We start from the raw sequence: 21,805 nt of genomic DNA, 5'->3' as shown, positions 1-21,805 counted from the left end.
GGAAAGGAAGATTCACGTATGTTTAATGTGTATAAAGGCAAGGACAGTCCTGAATTCAACAGCCACATTCTGTACAATTCATACGGTGGGCCTGAGGGCAAGGGGCGAGACCACAGAACCCACACCGAACATGTACAAAAATAACTTACACAGCAGCTCCCACCTGCAGGGAGGATGAAGCTCTCGCCCCGGCCCCCAGGGCTGGGGGACACACTATGAAACAGCACCACGGTGCTAACCAGCGTGGGCCAAGGTGCTAGTTGCGGGAGGAGGGCGTCAGTCCAGGGGGTCGGGGCTATGAGGAGGCCTTGAGGCGGTTGGCGGCCGAGCGCGAACTCAGTAGCTTGTCCACCATGGCGCGGGCGTAGCGCAGCCGGCTGGCCAGCTCCTTGGAGCAGCCGTACTCCTCCAGGAGGCTCAGGCGGTACGTGCGGAAGTCCCGCTTCTCGTCGATGTAGGTCACGGCGGCCATCAGTGGGCACAGGATGAGTTTGGTGTGGTCCTGTGAGGGAGAGGGCGAGAAGATGGACAGAGGGGATTATTGGTGATTGAAGACCCAGCTGCTACTGTGTGTTGGCAGGAGTAGAGGGAAGATGGGTCAGCTGACGGGAGGGGGACACATTTCATTTCTTTCTACTGCTGCTGCCAAGGATGGGTCCATGTCCCCCACTCTCCACCCAACTCCATGGGCCAGCAGAGAGGCACAGACACCCCACCCCAACCTTCCAGGGCCCGCTCACCTGGAAGAAGTTGATCTGCACACAGCCATTACTGAGGTGCAGGATGATGGCGCTGCGGGTGCGGAACCAGGTCCGCAGGTAGGGGAGCCGGGCCAGCTCGTCACCTTCCCGAGGCGTGATGTTGGCTCCCGCCTTCAGCAAGTGCTCGCTCATGTAGTTTCGGAAGTACTTCAGGAGGGTGATCTGGTTGGCGGGTGAGAGAGGGAGTCCGGAGTTAGAGCCTGTCCCCAGGCACAGCCCTCACCCCGGCGACACAGGGCCACGCGGGCCAGCCCGCACTCACCTTCTTTACCAAGGAGGTGGGGTGGGAGCTCACGGTGAGGTAGGACTCCGCGCCGTCCCGCTCGATGTACTGCAGGCTGTCGCCGTCACTGTAGAGGATGAGGCGCGTGGAGTCGTTGAAGAGCACCCCCACGCTGTTGTCACACAGCTGATACCCTGGTGGGAGGTAGAAGGAGACCTCAGAAAGGGGGAGTGAGGAGCAGGGAGGGCACTGGGGGCTGGAACTAGGAGGCCTGGGATGGAGACAGAAGAGTGTTGAGGGAAGCGAACCCAAGAGTCAACATAAGCAAGTGCCTGTAACAACTCAGAGGGTCATGAGCTACCCACCCACCTGGGAGAAACCTACCGAGGCCGTACTTGTCCGAATAGTCCACCCACTTGCTGACCCAGAAGATGGGGATGCAGGCAGGGTCCTCGGCCTCCTCTGGGACAGAAACAGACAAGACAACCAGTCAGGACCAGCCTCTTCCCCTCTGATCCGCTCGGGTGGCCCACACCAGGGAACTCGGTCCAGCGGCCTGGGGCCCCAGAGGAGACCAGAGTCGGGCCTCTGCCATCAAGCAGCTTAGACAGGCAGCACTGAGGCAGAAAGTCAGTGCAGCATGCCGAGTCTACTTGTGCGTCCAGCTGACCCATGCATCAAAGGCCCACTGTGTGCCAGGCGCCATCACAGGCACAGTGAACAAAGACAAAACCCACTTCCTGGAGGCTGCATACTGGCTCCAGGGCTAGAGACCAATCAAAATAAATATGCACAGAATATGTAAGTTACTTGTAACTATCATGGTGAGAATCACTGAGTTTTGAGTGATTAAAAAATTGTAAGAGAAGCTAATTTCAGATGTATGAAAATGTGATGTTCTGCACATGCAATAATCCCCTCTTTTAAATACAATAAACCAGTGTGGAAACTTTATGTTAGATGGGAAGTGTTGTGGAAAACATAAGGCAGGTAAGGGGGAGAAGAAATGCTACGAGTCAGGGGCAGGGAGATGCTCACAGAGGTAACGCTGGTGGAAGCACGTGAAGGGGTGAGTGTGAGCCATGCAGGGATCTGGATGAAGCACGTGCTGGGGGAAGGCAACGGTGTGAGCAAACGCCCTGAAGCTGCAGCATGCCTAGGTCTGTTATTTCCACTGTCTTGAGGCCACAGAGGAATTCCCTGAGCAGAAGAGACAGTGTGTGCAGAAGCACACAGGCAGCATATGGGGCTGCTGAAAGGTGCGGCCCTTGCGGAGACAGAACAGATGAGTCACAAAAGGAAAGGAGAGGCCTGACCATGGAGGGCCTGAGCCAGCAGGCCAACTTCCCTGGGCTGTAATGGACAGGAAACGGGAGAAGGAAAGGCACTGTGGAGCCGGGGGCCTGAGGCCTCCCTGCCCACTCCCGGTGCCCTGGCCCGGTGCCCACCTTGCCTCACCAGCCCCCGTTCTGAGGGCTTGGAGGCGTTGACACTGTGCAGCTGCTGCAACATGTCGCCGAGGTGGCAGTCGACGGGCTCACTGGCCTCTCGCACCACTGGTTCCTCTTTCTCCCGGGGACGTTCGGGCATGGGGTTCTCCATGCCTGTAAAGAGAGAACGGTCATTAGTTGGGCACAAAGGCTGCAGGATTTGAGGGCCCAGGACCCCTGACCACAGCTCGGGAAGCTCTTTGAAGGAGCTGCCCTGCTCATGTGACAGCAGCTGAACTCACTCGCTGATACCTCCAGAGCCAGGCCAGGCCCTGTAGACAGGCTTCACGGCCACACACAGACATAACGCTTTAGACACTCAGGCCTCTGACGCAATGCTGGGCCCTGCTGGGCACCTCTGGTCTTGAGCAGCTTGGAGCTGCCTGGTTTCAATCTAAGAATTAAAAGCATCTTCTGTATCCAGGAAAATGGGAGGGCTCAGTAAATTGCAACCCATAAGATGGCCTAACAGACATTTAATGAAAACATAAGAGGTTTTCCCCCTAAAATCTGCTTTATGTACTTATATGTGACTGAAATCTAAAAAGATACACCCTGAAATTTTAAGACTAAGTATATTTGGGTGGTGGAATTATGGATATTTTTATTGCCTTTTATGCTTAAAAGTTTAATTCTTTCATGTGCTAGCTCCCCTTGTATAATACGAAATTCTTACAATATTTAAAGATCTGAATTTTCAATTAAAAATATCTGTGCTATGATAGAGACTTCAGTTTGAAAGAATAGAATATTTGAGACTTGCTTTAAAAACTCTAGCAAGAGAATTCCCTGGCAGTTTAGTGGTTAGGACAAATTCTTTCACTGCCGTGGGTACAGTACCTAGTTGGGGAACTAAGACCCCACAAACCACAGGGCAGAGCAAACAAAACAAAACCTCCCCCCAAAAAATCTAGCAAAAAGAAGAGGAAGAAGGTGGAAAAGATAAAAACAAATATAGGCAGATGATGATAATTTATTATTAAAAACAGATGAGGAAAAATGGGGATTTATGTATTCCCCCAAAAGTTCACTCTACTTCTGGGTTTTAAAAAATGCTTTATATCTAAAATTAAAAAAAAAAAAGCAATCCTTTAAAATAACAACATTACCTTATAGCTCTAAGAATAAATATCCATGAGTCCATACCAACCAAATAAATGAATGGGAGAGAAGTGACAGTTCTTCCTTACAGAAGAATTTTGATTAATAGATTTAGAGGGAACAAGAAAAGGGGAAAAATCACCATTAGAATACCACCATGCATCCACCATGGATGTTAACATCAGTGAGCTAAAGTCTGAGAAGCAGTATTTTCTCAGAAAAGCTCCCCACAGGGTATAAATTAATCACCGAAGGGAAAACAGTAACTATGCAGTGGAGGCACCCACTTAACCAAGTGATCGCCAATCAAAGGAAGTATTAATATAACCAGAGAAAATAGCCAAAAGAAAAAGGTAATCCTTAAAACAGCAGTGTCATAACTGAAACAAATGAACTTAAAGTTGTGCTATATCCACACAGAGAAATAAAGTATTTCAAGTGGCTTTTCTTGGGTTTTTGTTTGTTTGGTGAAATATAGTCTAAGGACAAAAAGAACTGCATGCATGGAAATAAACATAGTTTCATAACATACTTTATATATGTTGAAAATTCATGTATACAGTGTAAGCAAACAAGGTTTTCATTGTAAGAGAAACATAAAATTAAAGTAAAAATCCTATAATATTAAATTAGACACTTACAGATTACCAAAAGAAAATTAAAGTAGTAATTTCACAGTGGAGAAAAACACTGCTATAAGACAAGTTTGCATCAATTTCAATTTCCTGAACTTGATAACTGTGTCCTGTGTTGTGGTTATGTAAAAGAATTGCTTTTAGGAAACATACACTGAAGTACTAAGTAATAAAGGCCAGAATGTGTAAAACTTACTATCATATTGTTTGGGACAAAAACAATACACTCACACACATAATGAGAGATAAAGTAAATGTAGAAAAATGTTAATTGTGGAGAAAAGAGGGTACAAGATATAGGAGGATTTTGTCTATTCTTATACTTTTCATATTTTAAAATAATATCAAAATAAAACATTCAAAAATGTGAATCAGAAATAGCATAAATATAAGGTCACCCCCCACCCCAGTTATGTATTTTCAAATACTCCTCTCTGAAGAGACCTAGAAACAGTGGCAACCCAAGCAATGAGATGTGGTTTTGTAAGAAAATGTTCATCCTTTTAGAGAGATGTGTACAGAAGTTCCTGGGGGTAAAATGGCAAGATGTCTGGAATTAACTTCAAAAATACTTCAAAGGAACAAACAAGGAGTGATGAAGCAAACATCACCAATCTTAGTAAGTGTTGAATCTGGTGGCAATGTGGGGGTCCCACATACATTGTGCTCTGTGTATTTGAAACTTCTCAACATTTTTTCCAATGAACCATGCGGGGCGATATTAGTGATTTTTTAAAAAATGTTAAGAATTGTTCAGGCATGGCATTTAGCCACTCTCTTTTTTCAGGACATGATAGGTCTGATTCACTCATGGTAAGGTCTGTCTTTCCCGACAGAGCTATGGGGAAAGGCATTTGCCACATGAGGATGGGGACCATGGACTCAAAGACTGGGGCCTGTCCGACTGCACACCTGAGCTTTGGGGACCAGCCATTCATACACTGAGGCAGGCAAGACCATCTACCCACACTCTGGTTTACCTTTATTGAGGACGGTGAGAGGCTTCCGGTTGCTGGGGTCCAGGCTACTGGGAGCGATGGAAAACCTCGGTGGAATGGTGAGGCAGGTGATGGGGAGGCGGGCAGGGATATAGCCAGAAGTGAAAAACTCATCATTGAGCAGCTCGTGAATGGTTGGGCGGGCAGTGGGATCTGGCTGAAGCATCTTCTTGATGAGGGAGGTGGCCACGGGGTTGATGTGCTGGAGGGGAGAGGGGGAATCATAAGCAGGATATGACACGGGACCTGGGTACTGCACCACCACCCCCCCCCCCCCCGACCTGGCCTCAAATACATGTTCGGTGGCTCTAAATGTGCCAAGTTTCCACTGGCAGCTTTACTAAGTTGACAAGTTGCTCACCACTACAACAGCACTTGAAAACACAGGCTTGAAAGTCACAAAGACCTGGTTTAAGTCCCACTTCTGTCCCTTAACACCAGCTATGACAACTAACCCAACTTTTTGGGCCTTTGCATCTTCATCTATAAAGTGGAGACACAGCACCAAGCTTGGAGCCCTGGTAAGGAGATCCAACCCAGGGTAGGTCAAATGCACAGTAAAGCCTAGCATCAACTATGTACTTACTATGTACCAGCAAAATACTGTTAAGCACTTCATGTAGATGAACTCACTTAACCTTCACAGAAACACCCAAGGAGTGAAGATCTCTAGTACCATTCCACTTTTGCAGATGAGGAAACAGGCACAGAGAAGTGAAGTGCCTAAGATACATCCTGAGTGAGTGGTGGAGTCAGCACCCACACCGAGACAGAGTTAGCTGCAACACCCACACTCGGAACCACTCTGCTCTGCTGTAACTGACCCTCTGTAACAGATTCAGCCCATCTGTTCTGATGGAGATAGGACTCTTGGCTTCACATAAGACAAAGACACCAAACTGGGAAGCAGCTGTGTGCCAGACTGCTGCAGACGATCCCTCTCAATGCACTCTTGCTGGTGGTTGCAAAAGCACACCACTTTGCCTTCACGGTGGTTCGAGATTCCATGAGCACTCACTGTGCGCAAGGTGCTCTAGGGCAGGGACTCCAGCTCAGAAGACTCAGGCCATTTGTCCATTGTGATCTGGCTAAAAAGTGGCAGAGCCCATCTGAACCAAGACAGTCCACTGCCAGGATAGGCAGCACTTCTCTGTCTGCCCCCATGCCTGCTGTCTCTCTCTGTGTTTTACATGTCTTTTGGGTTATCTGCCCAACTGTTGAGGGCCTACAAACTCTCATCCCAAGAAAAACTGTTTCTGTGCACATACGTCAGACTCTGTATGCAATTTCAGACAGGACCCTCTAAAGCTCTTACGCTTACCCTAGGGGTGGCATTGACCCGTCTCTGTCCCCACAATATGGCTGGGCTCAGTAAATCGCTTGGTGGGGGAGGGAATTAAATAAAACAAATCTAAACTTAAAGTGGTTTTAGTCACCTTAGGAATACTGTATTCATTGTTCTTGATCCGGAGGTAGGTCTCTTTTAGGCAAGAGGTCTCAAAAGGTGGCTTGCCCACTAACAAGGTATACCTGTAAGCACAAGGAGGAATTTGGCTCAAGGTTCCCAACCAAAACCCAGATGCAGGGAGGAATCCTCTCAGGGCCAGAAAGGAAGTCAGACATCTTTTGGGCATTCACTGTGACTCTGGGGTCCCAGAGGACAATTTACAAGTTCACTAAGTAGCCCCAGGAGCCACAACATTGGCAGGGAGGAGCCCTCAGTAGAACACAAGTGATGAGACTGGGTTCTAATGGATCAGTGACTTTTCAGCTATAGCCTGTGGTGATCTAGGGGCCAGAGGCTGCCAGCTAACACAGAACAGGTCCAAGCAGGGGCCACTTGCTCCTTCAGAGGCAGCTCCACAGTTAACAGTTCTGTACTTCAGGCTGCAAGTTTTCATTTGGGAAATTCCAATGCAAAGAAGTAGAAAAGCCATTTCTAACTCTCCAGTACCCAGGGAAACAACGAAAGGGGCAACATCTGAACAGGCCCAACTCTCTGCCTACCACCCACCTGACGGCCTTGACCCAGACAGACCACAAGACCTCCTCCCGCCAGCACCACTCCTGGCCTAATTCTTCCCACCTAATGCTGCTTTTTAGATCAGTGGTTCTAACACTTTATTGTGCATGGAAATCACTCAAGGGTCTTAAAATCCAGATTGTGATCCAGTTAGCCTGGGTCCTGAGATTCTGCGTTTGTACCAAGTTCCTAGGTGATGCTGCTGTTGGTCTGCCATACTTTGAATAGCAAGGGATTAGAGCAAGTTTGTGGAGACATTCCCTCCCTCATTCCCTGAACCCACAGCCCAGGTTCCAGGAATCCTGCAGGATATACCAATGCAGCAATGAGGCTTCCTTTGGAGGCCATCTGTCCTCTGGAGCAGCCTTTCCAAAGGCGGAAAGGTCTGCAGGATAAAGTCTGCTGGGTGAGAGGTCCAGAAAGCCCCTTGCTGAGACTGGTGGGTCCTGAGACAACTCCCAACTTACATGATGCACCCAATGGACCATACGTCCACCTCGAAACTGTGCCCTTTCTTGCTCAGCACCTCAGGAGCTATGTAATTAGGAGTCCCGCACAGGGTCTTCTTCCGTTCCCCGTCATACTCCACTTTGGTTGCCAGTCCAAAATCCCCTGGGACAGAGGGAGGAAGAGGGAGGCTCAGACACCAGCTTCTGTCGTCTGTCAATGCAGACAGCTGGCTCAGATGTAACCATCAAGAACCAGGGTCACGTGACCTCTCAAAGCCTCTAGTCCTGGTGTACAGCAAGGCCCTCCCAGGAATCCTCCCACCATGCTGGCCCCAAGGAGGGGCCTCCCAGAGACCCTCCTCACCCTTCCCCTCAGAAAGGAGGGGTTCACTTCTAAAGGCGAATTGACAGGGATAGCAAAACTCAAATGCCTTCAGGGATTAAGCAAGTAAAATGTCAAGATGGCTACTTGGCAAGTTTGCGAGGAAGTGATGCGGAGGGGTGGGGGCTGCGGCAAACCACAGGACATCGGAAGGGATCAGCTGCTGTTCAGTACAGCAAAGAGCTGCCCTGAGGGAATGCCACTCCTATACTGTTGCAGCTCTCGAGTGTTTAAAAGGAGCTCCAAATTCAAAATTTTACATCAAGGTTCTCAGTTTAAAAAACTGAAAATGAGGGGCTTCCGTGATGGCTCAGTGGTAAAGAATTCACCTGCCAATGCCAGAGAAACAGGTTCCATTCCTGGTCCGTGAGGATCGCACATGCCACAGAGCAAATAAGCCCACGTGCCACAACTACTGAACCTGTGCTCCAGAGCCCTGGAGCCCCAACTGCTGAAGCCTGCGCTCCACAAGAGAAGCCACCGTAACGAGAAACCCGCACACTGCAAGGAAGAGTAGCCCCCACTCACCACAACTAGAGAAAAGCATGCAGCAGCGGAGACCCAATGCAGCCAAAAATAAGTAAATAAAAAAGATATTTTAAAAAAGTGAAAACAAATTCAAATTCTTAAAAAAAAAAAAAATAGAAGAACACACTCCCCCAAAGTGCATCTGCAGACAAGACATTGGCTTGTAGCTCTTTAAGTTTCTGTCCTAGAGAGAGGATTCTAGAGGCAATCAACAGCCCAGACTTCCTACCATCCTCTTCCTCCCTCCCTCCTCTCCTTCCAAATTTCCTCTCCCCAGCCTCACCTCCCAGCTCCTCCTCATTCCCACTGCGCGTCAAGTGCCCCTGCAGTCCCAGCTCCTTACCTATTTTCACCTCCAGATCCTCGTTCAGGAAGAGATTGCCCAGCTTGAGGTCTCTGTGAATAACGCGGTTTCCGTGCAGGTACTGGCAGCCCAGGACGATCTGCCGCAGGTAGTAGCGGGCCTCGGGCTCCGTGAGTGCTTTCCTCCGCTTGTGCAGCTCCAGGAGAGACTGGGAGCAGGAGGGAAGGAGAAGTGGGAGTCGGTACTCAGACCCAAGGCAGGGAGGGGCTGTCATTAGGTAAAGGCAGTCAGGACCCTACTACCTATTTCTTCTCCAGGACAACTGCGATCCAGACTCTCCCCCAAGCCAGGCCACAACAGTTCATTGCATCCCTATCCCACTGGCTCCCTCCCAAGTCCCTTACCTGGGACCCCTCTTTCAGCCCACTCTGGAAGCTCAGAGTCCCCAGTATCCCGGTCCCGGAACTCTCGGCAGCAACAGATCCCTTTCCTGCCCCTCCCCTCTCCCGGAAGCTCCGAAGTCTGGCTCCAACTACCCTCTGCCTGACCCAACCTCACTCCGGAAAGTGAGGGTCCGCAATACGCCTTACCTAGCAGCTCCGGAAGCCCTGGCGTCCATAAGCAAGGTTCTCCCGCACCTCCCCCAATCCACCCAACTGCTAGCGTCCAGAAGCCTCCTTCCCTAAAGGGCCCAAGTGCCAAGAACCTCTCTCCCCAAGACTTTCTCCATTTCCAGTTCCAGGTTCCCAGCAACTCTTCCCTAGCAGCTCTGAGCCCCCGGGCGCCCCTTCCCCTGCAGCTCCGCTTCCCGGCGCCCCAACCCCTCCCCCAGGGCAGCTCCAGTTCCCCAGCAGCAACACTCACCCTCCGGCGGCAGAGCTCCAACACCACGAACACGAAGTCGTTGTCCTCGAAAAAGCCGTGGAAGCCGACGACGTGTTGGTGAGCGAGGCTGCGGTGAATGGATATCTCCATGGACATCTTCTCCTTTTGGTGCGGTTTGAGCAACAGCGACTTAGGCACGATCTTGCCCGCGAACACCTCCTTAGTGTCCGCATCCGAGATCTCAAAGCACTTGGCAAAGCCACCCTTCCCCAGAAAGCGACCCCGTAGATAGCGCCGCCGGCTGCGCGGGTCGACTAGGACCTCCGGGATCTCTTTCGCCGGCGGGGCAGCCGCCGGAGCCCCGGGAGCTGCAACTCCGGGCGCTTTCCCTGGGTCGGCTGGTGCCCGCGCCAGCTTCCCTGCAGTTGCCGCCGCACTCATGTTCCCGGAGTTGCTCAGCGGACCTAGCAGGGTCCAGGCAGAGGCTTGGCACGGCTCTGCCTCTCCTCGAATTCAAACGCGGCGCCGGGAACGTTACAAGAGCCTACGCGCTACTGATTGGCCGCGGGGATTTAAAATCCAAACCCGCCCGCCGCGCGGCACTCTGGGAGCGCTCTGCACTGCGGCCGCCTTTAAACACTCACCCAGGCCCTAGGGGGAGCTTGATTGACAGGGATCGCGGACGGAAGACACGTGGGATGCCTGGGAAACCATAGCTGGTGGGAGGTTGCTGAGACCCAGCCCCAGGAGAGGGGGAGTTCAGAGTTTCTCCCTTCTCGGCGGCAAGGGAAGCTCCTGCAGTTCGCGAGCACCTCCTCCGGGAAACTTCTCCTAGCACCTTCCTCCACCCCCACCCCGCCTTCTAGATTATAAACTCTGAGAACAGAAACCTGGCATGAGAGACAACATGGGAGAGCCCTAATATCCGCTTCAGAAGTCACCAACTCTCTTCCAAATCACCCCATAAACTAAAATCGAAGTATAAAGAGGATGCTTGCCAAGCAAACGCATCTTCCAGACAAACCCCCTCCTCTTCTCCTTCAAATAACAGTAGGGGCCACCAGCATCACTAACACCTGGGAGCTTGTTAGAAAGACAAAGCTTCAGGCCTCAACGCAGATCCCACCCCCCCCCCCCGCCCCCCAATTCAGAATCCACCCAGTGATTCCCACACATAATGAAGTTTGAGAAGCACAGTAGCAGAACCCCACCACCCCCGTCAGGGTCATTCTGCAAGAAAATTGTCTGGCTGGCTCAGCTGCTCTATTTCCCAGTGCCTAAAATAGTGGACCCTCAATTGTTTTATAAGAGGGAAAAATGACAGGTTGGCAGAATGCCTGGCAAACTGGTAAGCCAAGGTCAAATTTGGCCTGCAGAGGTGTTTTGTTTGGTCTTTCACTTTTTAAAATTTGGATTCATATACAGGACTGAAAAATCAAGAGAGCTCACATAAAAATTCAGCTCTGTGGCTTTTCCTTAAGAAAAAACTATTAGCTGTCGCAACTCTATGCTTAACATACCTTCCCAGTTTGTCAGCGTTCCCTGCTAACCCTCCTTTGTCCCTTTGCTGGTCTGGCTTCCATAGATACTTAAGTGGCAACCCTGAGAATCACTCAAGTTATAAGCCCAGCATCCTATGATGTCTTTGCTAGGACTCAGCTAAAGTCGGTCATATCACAGTTATCTCTTTACATAACTCCCAATAAACTGAGAGGCAATGAAGACATCCTTCCTACCCCATGTCCCAAGCCCTCAGCACAATGCCTGGCAAAAAGGAGTGGCTAAAATGCTTTATAAATAAAAGGAAGTTGTTTTTTTAAATTATTATTTTTTAATCCCTGTGGTGTGTAATATTGTTTTATCTTCTTATAAAGTTGAATCTATGTACCAAAAAAGTATACACCTGTTAATTGGACAGCTCAGTGAATTTTCACAAAATGAGTACACCTCATGTAAACAGCACCCAGACTGAGAAAGAGTACATGACCAACAACCCCAGAAGTCCCCCCTGTGCCCTGTGTTGGGGGGCCCCAAGACCATCCCCCCACAGGACTCAGCATATAGTCCTACTCATAGATGGCTAGGATTTGTTACAGTGAAAGGTTATGAAGTAAAATCAGCCAAGGGAAAGGTGCATAGAGCAAAATCCAGAGGAAACCAGGCACAAGCTTCCCAGAGTCTTCTCCCAGTGGAGTCAGTCACACAGGACACAATTCCTCCAGCAATGAGTTTGACAACATGTGTGAAATGTTATCTACCAGAGAAGCTCATTAGAGACTCCAGCCCAGGGCTTTTCTGGGGCTTGGTCACATAGGCACCCTCTGCCTGTAACACACCAAAATTCCACATTCCTGGGAGGAAAGCAGGCATGCAGCATAAACCACACTGTTTACACAGTTTAAGTTCAGTAAGCAACTCCTATCATTTAGGGAATGATGAGAACTCTCCTGAAATTCAAGAACCCAGATGCCAGCTAAGGGCCAATCTTCTAGCTGATGGCACTGGGAGCTTTCCTTCAGGAAAAGGGGAAAGTTTCCAGAATCGTTCTGAGAAATGAAGATCATAAATGCTCTCCCTACCCCCCAAAGCTCCCTGGGTGCCAGGCTTTTGATCAGCAATACTAACCTGACATTTTTTCAATAATCTTTTATTCTCATCCAGGCCTTTCATCCAGAAGGGCTGTGTGTAAGGGACATGGGAATAATTTTGCATATAAATATTTTAATATAATTTAACCAGAAAGATATTCAGGAATTGATCAGGATATGTTATGGGCTGAACTGTGTTTTCCCCAAATTATATGCTGAAGTCCTAACATCTAGTACAGAATGTGACTGTATTTGGCGATATGGCCTTCAAAGAGGTGATTAAAGTAAAATGGGTGGGCCCTATCCAATATGACTGGTGTTCTTATAAGAGATTAAGATACAGACACTCAGACAGAGGGGCAACCATGTGAAGATACAGTGAGAAGGCTGCCAGCTGCAGGCCTAGGACACAGGCCTTAGGAGAAACGTGTCAACTGCTTGCTCTTAGACTTCTAGCCTCTAGGACTGTGAGAAAATACATTTCTATTTTTTAAGCCATCCAGTCTGTGCTATTTTGTTACTGCAGCCCTAGCACACTAATAGATGAAGTTCTGAATGTAAAAATTTTCATAGTGAGTTTATATAACCTTCCACCCCTTTTCCCCCCTGAGACAGCCTAGAAAAGATCAGTCCTTTTCCAGAGACAGCTACACTGGAGTAGTCACTCTAACCTTACAGGGTGTGTGTACAGAGGGGAAAGTGAGGAGGAGGAATAAGCCTATCAACCTGCGGTGGTAAGTTGCAGCTCACCCAGGAGGCTGAGCACACAAATCAAAAGCATCGAGCCACCCCCAGGGAAGGCCCAGAATCTGATATGTCAAAAGCAGGAGGCGGCTGGCGGTCAGAGTCCCTGTGATGTGTCCTCCTCCAACTTGCAGGTTTTGGCAGGGATCACAAGTCAGGATGCAATCAGTCTCTGCATTACATAAAAGAGCTGATCAGCAGCTTGATTTTAGACGGTCCCATCAAAGAATGGCTCTTTCCTGTGGGCATTTGTATGTGACCCAGTTGGTACAGCCAGCATCCACAGTGTATGCTGGCATCATTTGGAGCTCCACAGAGGGGCCCTAAATCTCCAGTGGTCCCAGAGTCTGACTGAGGTCTGTTCACGGAGCCTGGGTCTGCTTCCAGTTCAGCACTGCTCCTTGGGAAGCGGAAAGAGTGCACTGACAGCTAGAGTCAGGTTTCAGCTTAGAGTGAGGTCCAGGCAAGTAGGGTCAACGCATTTGGGATTCCAATCAAGCCGGGTACTTTTCTTCAGCAGTAGCAAAGGCGTGCTGCAACGCCAGACAGACAGTACCCCTTCTGTCAGTCTCAAGAGTCCAAACTGACCCACTCAAAAACACACCCATCAGACTGGACAATCATCAGCCTCTAAGGGTCAGACATCTGATTTCAACAAGGACCAATGAGAAACTTAACTAACTGCTTTTTCAAAATCCAAATGTGTATTTCTATTCAGAGTGCCTCTCTTCTTCTGTTGTCACCCTCATTCCAGAGGTTCCAACAGACACAAATCTTAGCAAAACTCATCAGGTATGGAGACTTGTTCTGGTTCTAAAATCCAAAGAATTTAAATTCCTACCTACCTATGGATAGGAAAAGCAAGGAAGCTATACCCCACCAATACCTTCTTAATTTAAATTTTGCATGTTTGAGATGGCTCCACTAGCATTTATGAAATTACAAGCATGTAACATTTTAAATCAATTTTATTATAGCTCCAGATACAATGGCCACAAAATACAAAGCCATTTTTTAAAAACTTCCCTTTTTTTCTCATTGCAAATTTACTCAAACCCCTAGTAGTAAATTCAGCATTTACAGGGTTATCATCACAGGCCAGCAGTGTTCACTCTTTCCTACACAGGCCCCCTTTCAGTAATAACCCCGCCAAGGGTATCCACTATCATACATTTTTAAGCAACAGATTCAACCAATTAAAAAAAAATTAGGGAATTCCCTGGCGGTCCAATGACTGGGACTCCTAGCCTTCACTGCCAAGGGCACAGGTTCAGTCACTGGTCAGGGAACTAGGATCCCTCAAGCCTCAGGACATGGTCAAAAAAATTTTTTTTTTAATTTAAAAAGTTAAGACTGTTTTTCATTCATACATTCAAAGGCCGGTTGAGCACCCATTGCATGTATGTTTTATTTATTTCATTCAGGAACACTTACTAAAAAAATTATGAAGCATTGGAGAAACTTGAATTCTCTTTCAGCCATCCTTTAACAGCTGTTTTCATACTCCCTTCTAGTCCTTATCAACATGGAGTTTCGAATTTATATAGCTGCAACTGTGTCATGTTAATCAATCTATCTGCATGGTATCAGTAATAGTAACACTATCGGTGAGCCTTTATGGACTTACTATATTCCAGGCATGGGGCTAAGAGCTTTATAGAGATGATTTCATTTAATCCACACGAAGACCCTAGGAGAAAAGGATTACTTTTCCCACTTAAAGATAAGGAAAGGAGCACTTGTACATCAGGTTACTTGCCTAAGGTCATGTAGCCAGGAGGTAGCAAGCTTGAATTCCAACTCAGTTCTGCTGACTCCAAAGCACACCTGTTTGCACACTGCCTCTCAGGGCCTTGTTGTTCTGGCAAGAACCAAATCCCAGGGCTTCCCTGGTGACTCAGTGGTAAAGAATCTGCCTGCCAATGCATGAGACACGGATTCATCCCCTGGTCCATGAAGATCCCACATGCGGCAGAGCAACTAAGCTTGTGTACCAAAGCTACTGAGCCTGCGCTCTTAAAGCCCAGGAGCCACAGCTACTGAGCACGTGTGCCCTGGAGACCATGCTCTGCAACAAGAGAAGTCACGGAAACAAGAAGCCTGAGCACTGCAACAAAGAGTAGATACCCTGCTCTTCACAACTAGAGAAAAGCCCGCGTGCAGTAACAGATACAGCACAGCCAAAAATAAATAAATAAAATTATTTTAAAAAAAGAACCAAATCCCAGACTCCTTTGGTTCACTTGCTCACTCACTCACTCATTCGCTCCTACCAAAAAGCAATATGACATGTTGGTTAAACTCACTGTCTGAAGAAACCCTGGGTTCAAATGCCATGTGATTTCAGTAAGTGACTGAACCTCTCTCTGCCTCAACTTCCAGGTCTATAAAACAGGGATGGTTACGGTGCCCTTCTCCTAGGATTCTATCTAGGAGAAGACATGCCTATCTCCTAAGGTTTTCGTGCAGAAATTCTAAGAGGAATCTCTTGGAATAATGTTGTTATTATTACTGAAATAAAAAGAACCTGCACCTAATCCCAGGGAGCGCAGAGTCTCTGACAGGACTCTCCAGTCCCTGGGCCTCTCGAATTCCCACACTTGCCCCTCTCCTCTGGTCATACTGTTTCCTCAGCCTCTTGCTACTTCCACAGAAAACCAGAAAGTCCAACCAGCAGAAAGGAAAGGCTGAGATGAACGTAGCTAGAGAAAAGATGGAAGGGCCAAGAAAACCCACACGGGCTTCAGACTTAAGATGAAAGTCAGAGAGGAGTGAACTCCATTCCTGTGTCTCTTTCTTGAATGATTTTCATATGCACAACCATCTACCTGATATCCAATGGCCTTGGAGGTACAGAACAAGCTGTTCAGTCTCCTTGGGGAAGTAGGATGTCCTGGGCCACCTCCTCTCACTTCAGGATCCAGGTCAGAGTGCATAATGAGAACAGGTGTGGCCAACATGCAGCAGAAACTTCAGGAAAGCAAGGGACTAACCAACAGAGCAGCGGGTGCAGTCCTCAGGCTAAGTGCTTTGCTACATAAAACATGGACTTTGCAGCCAGATAAGACTTGGTTTTGACTCCACCTCAGCCATTTATTAGCTATGTGACATTGGGCAAATTTACCTAACCTCTCTTAAGATTGGCCTCTTTGACACTGTATGATGGGTTATAAAAATCCCTACATTTTTTGACAGTTGGGAGGAGTAAAAGTTTTCTAATAAGTGCCTGACACCCCACAGATGCAAAGCAAGGAAGGGTGCTTTCTTTGTGATGAAGGGAAAGATGATAGGGAAAGATGGTCTTAATTTCACTTTAAATTTAAAAAATATATAGGCACCTTATACTATAAAGGGTTCACTTCCTAATAATAGTGTAAGATATACATAAGAGACCGGGGTTCGATCACCAGGTCAGTAAGATTATCCCCCAGAGGAGGGGTCAGCAACCCACTCCAGTATTCTTGCCTGGAGAATCGATGGACAGAGGAGCCTGGCAGGCTACAGTCCATGGAGTCACAAAGAGTCAGACACAACTGAAGTGACTTAGCATGCTTACATGCATACATAATAGTATGATACACCCATATACTATAAGATGTATCATTTCTAATAATACTAGTTATAACTACCATTTACTGAGTGCTCACCCTGAGTCCCTACACATGCGTCACATGTATGAATGCATTTAATCATAATAACCCCTATGAATCTTCCCCATTTTAAGGATGAGAAATGTGAGTTTCCACAAGGTGAGATAACTTGCCCAAATTCACATGGCTAGAGAACAGCAGGGCTGGGATTCAATCTGCTGCCCCCAACACCCACACTTCACCACTGTGGTGACCCCCAAGAACAGCCCCTCAGGCCTCCACTGGAGAACTGTTCTGTTTACCAAGCTAAGCCGTAAGACCCCTACAGGCAGGGACTGGCTCTGTCTTATTCTTCACTAGGCCAGCGCCTGGCACTCAGTTGCGACTCAGTGAGTATTTGTTAAATGAATAAATGAGGGCTGCAGCGTGTAGTCAGGCACCACCCCCCCATCCCACTCCTATCCCTAAAGAGCAGCAAAAGCACCAAAGCACAGCCCATCACTGGGGCTCTAGAAGCATTTCCGTGATCATGGACTTATGGGAACTGGTCCAAGCTGGCAGGACATTTTGCCAACACTTGTTTTGAAATAACCACGCCTCTGAACACACTGTTCTAACATTGCCGTTGCCATTACAGGGGACTTACAGCCCTACAGCAGCTATCACCAGGAGACCAGCCAGCTTGACGTGACCACCCAGAGCAACCACCCAGCTTTGTTAGATGCAATCTGTCCTGGCAAATGGCTGAGGGCGAGTCAGAACGAGACTGGAGCTCCATGCTCTGGACACCCTGTGGGCTCACCAGCCAGCTCCAGACACCAAGGAAAGCTTCCCGAGCCACCAACATCCCTGCGTTAAAGATGAGAAATTTCCAAGGATGTGGAAAGAGGAGCAATGTTTGTCTGATTCATTTCCAAGTCTGTTATCACCCAGATGGGCCGAAGTGACTAAGAAAGTAACTGTGGTCTCAGCTCTGAGTGAGGCTCATGCAGAAGTGACTAACTCAGAACCCACCACAGACCCCAGCAAACCACAAGGGCCCTGTGCAGCCATGTGAAACAGAATTGGCCAACAGGAGGCTCATAAGTCAATCATTCAACCTTGTTCCCTGTACCCAGGATCCTGCAACATAAGACTTATCTGGGGTGGGGTGGGGACCAGAGGTAGGGGGACTCAAATCCAGGTAATCACCCCGTGAAGTATGTGCTGGAAAACCACAGGCTCACGCCTGACTCCTCAGGAGTTCACAGCTAGTGTGGGTTCAGACAAGAGCACAGGCATGTAACCAGAATTCTACCTAGACTCGGAAAAGGGCCCCTTCGTAAGGTGCACGGGGAAGCGGTTTCTGGCAGAAGTGCGTACGCGCTCAGTCGCTAAGTCATGTCCTACTCTTGCAACCCCATGGACTGTAGCCTGCCAGGCTCCTCTGTCCGTGGGGTTTTCCAGGCAAGAATACTGGAGTGGGTTGTCATTTCCTCCTCTAGGGGATCTTCCTGACCCAGAGATCAAACCCGCATCTCATGCATTGGCAGGCGGATTCTTTACCACTGAGCCACCTGGGAAGCCCCTCCAGGCAGAGCAGCGTCCTCCAAATGGCTCTTTCTTGAACACTCCACTTTGGCTAAGCAACTGTGCCCCCAGTCCAGGCCCAGATACCCCTCAGGAGGTACTTCCCAAGACCAAGAGTAATGAGAGACTGGACAGGAGGTAAGGCTGGGCAAGAAAGAAATCCGGAGAAGGGGAAAAGGTCTGAACTAGACACCTCAGAATCTTTCCTGCCCAGCACCCATGCATCTCCTGTTCTGGTAAAATACAGCCACCAGGCACCAGCTCCCAATCCCTGTGGGTACATGCCCCAGGCCCGGCCAATCAGTGAATTCCACCTTCCTGGCCACAGTGGTTACTTGCAGCTGGACACTTCCATCCTGGACCAGTGATAGTCAGGTCCATGGGCTTATTGGAGGAGGAGAGCTCTTTCTACCAATAACTGGAGCTGCAGGGTCACATTGTGAAGCTGGAGAGTGAAGCCAACTCAAAGGAAAGCAGAGTCAAGAGCTGAAGAGAGTCAGGTCCCTGGTGACCCGGTGAGTTCTGAGTCCTGGGATCCAGCTGGATGGCAGCTCTAGACTTGGCCTCATCAGCTAAATGAGCCAATAATCCCCTCTCTGCCCTAAGCCAAATGGAAAGCGTCCCAACCCAGGACTCTTCCACCTGCTCGCTCTTCTGGGAGTATTCGGAGGACAAAGAGACTTTTTTCTCTGGGGTTAAAAAAGTAATTGTCTGGTGACAGATTTTCCCTGGGGTGAGAGCCACCATGGAGACAGAATCCAGCTGGCTTTTCCTAGGACACACACGACTGTCAACACCTTTCAAGCAGTATCAGTCCATAATTAAAAACGCACTTACTATTTATGGTAGCTAGTGTTTTGTCTTGCCAGCACCTTGTTTTGGAAATACGCTTTGCTGTTTCTCTGTAATGGTGAGGACGGTGGTGGGTGGGAGGAGGTCATGACCCAGATGGGGTTAATTATAGGGCCATACACCCTTGGCCACAGGGGGCTCACGAGAGCCCAATGAGAAACTTTCTTTGGAATTGTCCAAATTAGAACTGGAGGAAATAAACCTTTCTTTCAGGGCCACCAAGCTGGGAGGATGCATGTCTGGGGTTGTCAGCTGCCACGTGCCGTAATGCGTGGAGGAAGACCATGTGCAGCAGAAGAAAAGGAACCAACACACAGGCCTGTAGAGTCTGGTGCTGACTCTCAAGGTCCACTCTCTCCCTCTCCTTCCTACTACCGGAACCTTTTTCCTCCGAGTTTTGGCTGCCCAGCTAGACACTAAATTTATAGCCTCCTCTGCAGTTACATGCGGTCATGTGACAGGAGAGTTGGAGCCGGGGTGCCTGATGACATTGTGGAGCCCAGCCACCTACCTCCGCTAGACCAGTTGCCTATCCCTGCGCTGTGAGGTCAGTGAAATCACCTTCTCTCTCATATCCAAATAGTCTTCTGTATTTTGATGGTTTCTTTGTTACCACAGTGCAGTCTATACATCCACTAATGTAAAGATACAAAAGCAAAGTGCCCTGTATCTCTGGATAGGGTTGTCCCTACAATGATAGCGTATCACTTACAGAGTGCTTCTAAGTACCAGGAATTGCCCCTACTGTTTACATATAGTAAATGCTATAGTTAATCCATTAAATGAGGTAGTAAAAACCTTAGTTAATCCATTCCAACTCCATGGATCCCCACTGTTACATCCTATGATCCCCATTGTACAGCCTATGATGTGAAGGCACAGAGAGATTAAGTAACTCACCCAGGGTTCACACTGCATTGCTTCTCAAGCTAGTCCTTTCCATAATTTGTTGTGTAAGCCAATGAAACCCCTTTTTTTGCTTAAATTGGTTCAAGCTGGATTTCTGCCACTTGCAACAAAGCATTCAAATTAGATTTTTGTCTAATCTAGTTTGTATATTCTTTTATAGCTTGCTAACTTATGCTACAGAACTGTAAGACACTATTTAAAGGCTGCAAGCAGGACAATTCTTGCAAGAAACCAGCTCCCATTTAACTAGTCAGAACACAGTTGTAGCTACAACAGGGCCCAGAGCCAGGAGACCATCTTCTCAGAGGGGGCACTAGGCTTCCTGCCTGTGGCAGACACTGCCAGATGGGTCAATAATACCCAGTCCCAACCCTCTTTTCTGTGCCTGCCTGAAATGCGTTCTGTGCAGCAAAGGCTGGCCAAATGATTCCATCTAGGGCAATGAAAGGTACTGGGCTTCCCTGATAGCTCAGTTGGTAAAGAATCTGCCTGCAATGCAGGAGACCCTGGTTCGATTCCTGGGTCAGGAAGATCCCCTGGAGAAGGGAAAGGCTACCCACTCTAGTATTCTGGCCTGGAGAATTCCACGGACTGTATAGTCCATGGGGTCGCAAAGAGCTGGACACAACTGAGCGATTTTTACTTTCACTTACAAAAGGTATTAGAACATGGAAGGATTCCTGCATAATGATTAAAAGTCTGAGCTCTAGGGTCAGAATGCCTAAATTCACCACTGTAGATGTAGAAATTTGGACAATTTATCTCTGCTCCTTAGGGAGAAAAACTGGACCTATCTCATATATACTGTGAGGATTAAAGGCGTCAATAAAGGTAAAGAACTCAAAAGAGGGAGATTTCCTGGATGGTCCAGTGGCTAAGACTCCAAGCTTCCAATGCACAGTGCCTCAGGTCAATCCCTGGTCAGGGAAATACTAGATCCCACATGCCACAACTGAGAGTTCACATGCCGCAACTAAAAACCACACATGCTTCAATGAAGACAGAAGATCCCGCATGCGTGCTGCAATTAAGACCCCGCAGAGCCAAAAAAAAAAGAACTCAGAAGAGTACTTGGTACATGGTAAACAACATATGTGTTAACAATTGCTATTTTTATCACCTGTATGTGCCAAAATGGAACAACCTCTAAGATATATTGTTAAATAAAAGGAGAAAGATGTGGGATAGCACATCCATATGACTGCAGAGGCTAGTGTGTACGTGTGTATCTGTCCATGTCAAGAACAGACTAACAGTATGACAGACTGAAAATTATTCTGAGTGGTTGCCCATGGGAAGGAGCATAGGACTGGATTCTGGATTGGCAAAATCTATTATGTTGTATGTCCTTTCTTTAGTAACTGGATAGGATTTTTGGAATTGTGTACTCAAATTACTTGGGCTTCCCTAGTGGCTCAGCAATAAGGAATCCACCTGCAGTGCAGGAGACGTGGGTTCGATCCCTGGGTCAGGAAGAGAAGGAAGGTCCGTTGAAGAAGGAATTAGTAACCCCCTCCAGTATTCTTGCCTGAGAAATCCCATGGACAAGAGGAGCCTGGTGGGGCAGTCCATGGGGCTGCAAAAGAGTTGGGCATGACTTAGCAACTTAACGACAACAGCTGAAATTACCTAAAGATTTTTAAAAAGCTCAGGAAAATGTTTATTTATTTCCCACTTTCTCTTAATTTTGGTTGTTCATCAACAAAACGGATAGTCAAAAAATCATGTCAGTTATAAAATAAGTAAATAAAAGAAGAAAACAGACAGTTAGTCACATCAAGTGACTAACTTTTGGAGGTATTCAAACACACTCTGGAAGGGAATCTATTGGACA

The 21,805-nt window shown here is 48.0% G+C and overlaps 1 protein-coding gene and 1 long non-coding RNA gene across 2 annotated transcripts; one reads left to right on the top strand and one right to left on the bottom strand.

The window, feature by feature from the left end:
* Nucleotides 1–6: 6 nt before the first annotated feature.
* On the bottom strand, nt 7–10,822 carry PLK1 (polo like kinase 1). The gene is made up of 10 exons (XM_043914529.1): nt 9,759–10,822; nt 8,934–9,102; nt 7,699–7,843; nt 6,645–6,738; nt 5,191–5,410; nt 2,433–2,588; nt 1,369–1,446; nt 1,024–1,178; nt 741–923; nt 7–502 (listed from the first exon to the last, which is right to left on the bottom strand). Exons 1-10 carry the CDS (start codon nt 10,158–10,160, stop codon nt 296–298), a joined length of 1,809 nt encoding a protein of 602 aa, XP_043770464.1. The 5' UTR covers nt 10,161–10,822; the 3' UTR covers nt 7–295.
* A 7,789-nt stretch (nt 10,823–18,611) lies between these two features.
* LOC122701523 lies at nt 18,612–20,877 on the top strand. The gene is made up of 4 exons (XR_006343091.1): nt 18,612–18,725; nt 19,276–19,408; nt 19,503–19,609; nt 20,747–20,877. It is a non-coding gene; the product is annotated as an uncharacterized LOC122701523 (long non-coding RNA).
* Nucleotides 20,878–21,805: the final 928 nt, after the last annotated feature.

Source organism: Cervus elaphus, chromosome 10, assembly GCF_910594005.1.
Source record: "Cervus elaphus chromosome 10, mCerEla1.1, whole genome shotgun sequence".
Classification (NCBI taxonomy): domain Eukaryota; kingdom Metazoa; phylum Chordata; class Mammalia; order Artiodactyla; family Cervidae; genus Cervus; species Cervus elaphus.
Note: the sequence above shows the minus strand (reverse complement) of the source record. Positions and strands in the feature narration are given on the sequence as shown.

Excerpts from the sequence above, each read along its gene's own strand:
- PLK1 (XM_043914529.1), bottom strand. The coding sequence starts at position 10,160 with ATGAGTGCGGCGGCAACTGCAGGGAAGCTGGCGCGGGCACCAGCCGAC. Across the intron at positions 1,447-2,432 it reads ACGGGGGCTGGTGAGGCAAG|AGGAGGCCGAGGACCCTGCC; the intron begins GTGGGCACCGGG and ends TTTCTGTCCCAG. Across the intron at positions 503-740 it reads TGCAGATCAACTTCTTCCAG|GACCACACCAAACTCATCCT; the intron begins GTGAGCGGGCCC and ends TCTCCCTCACAG.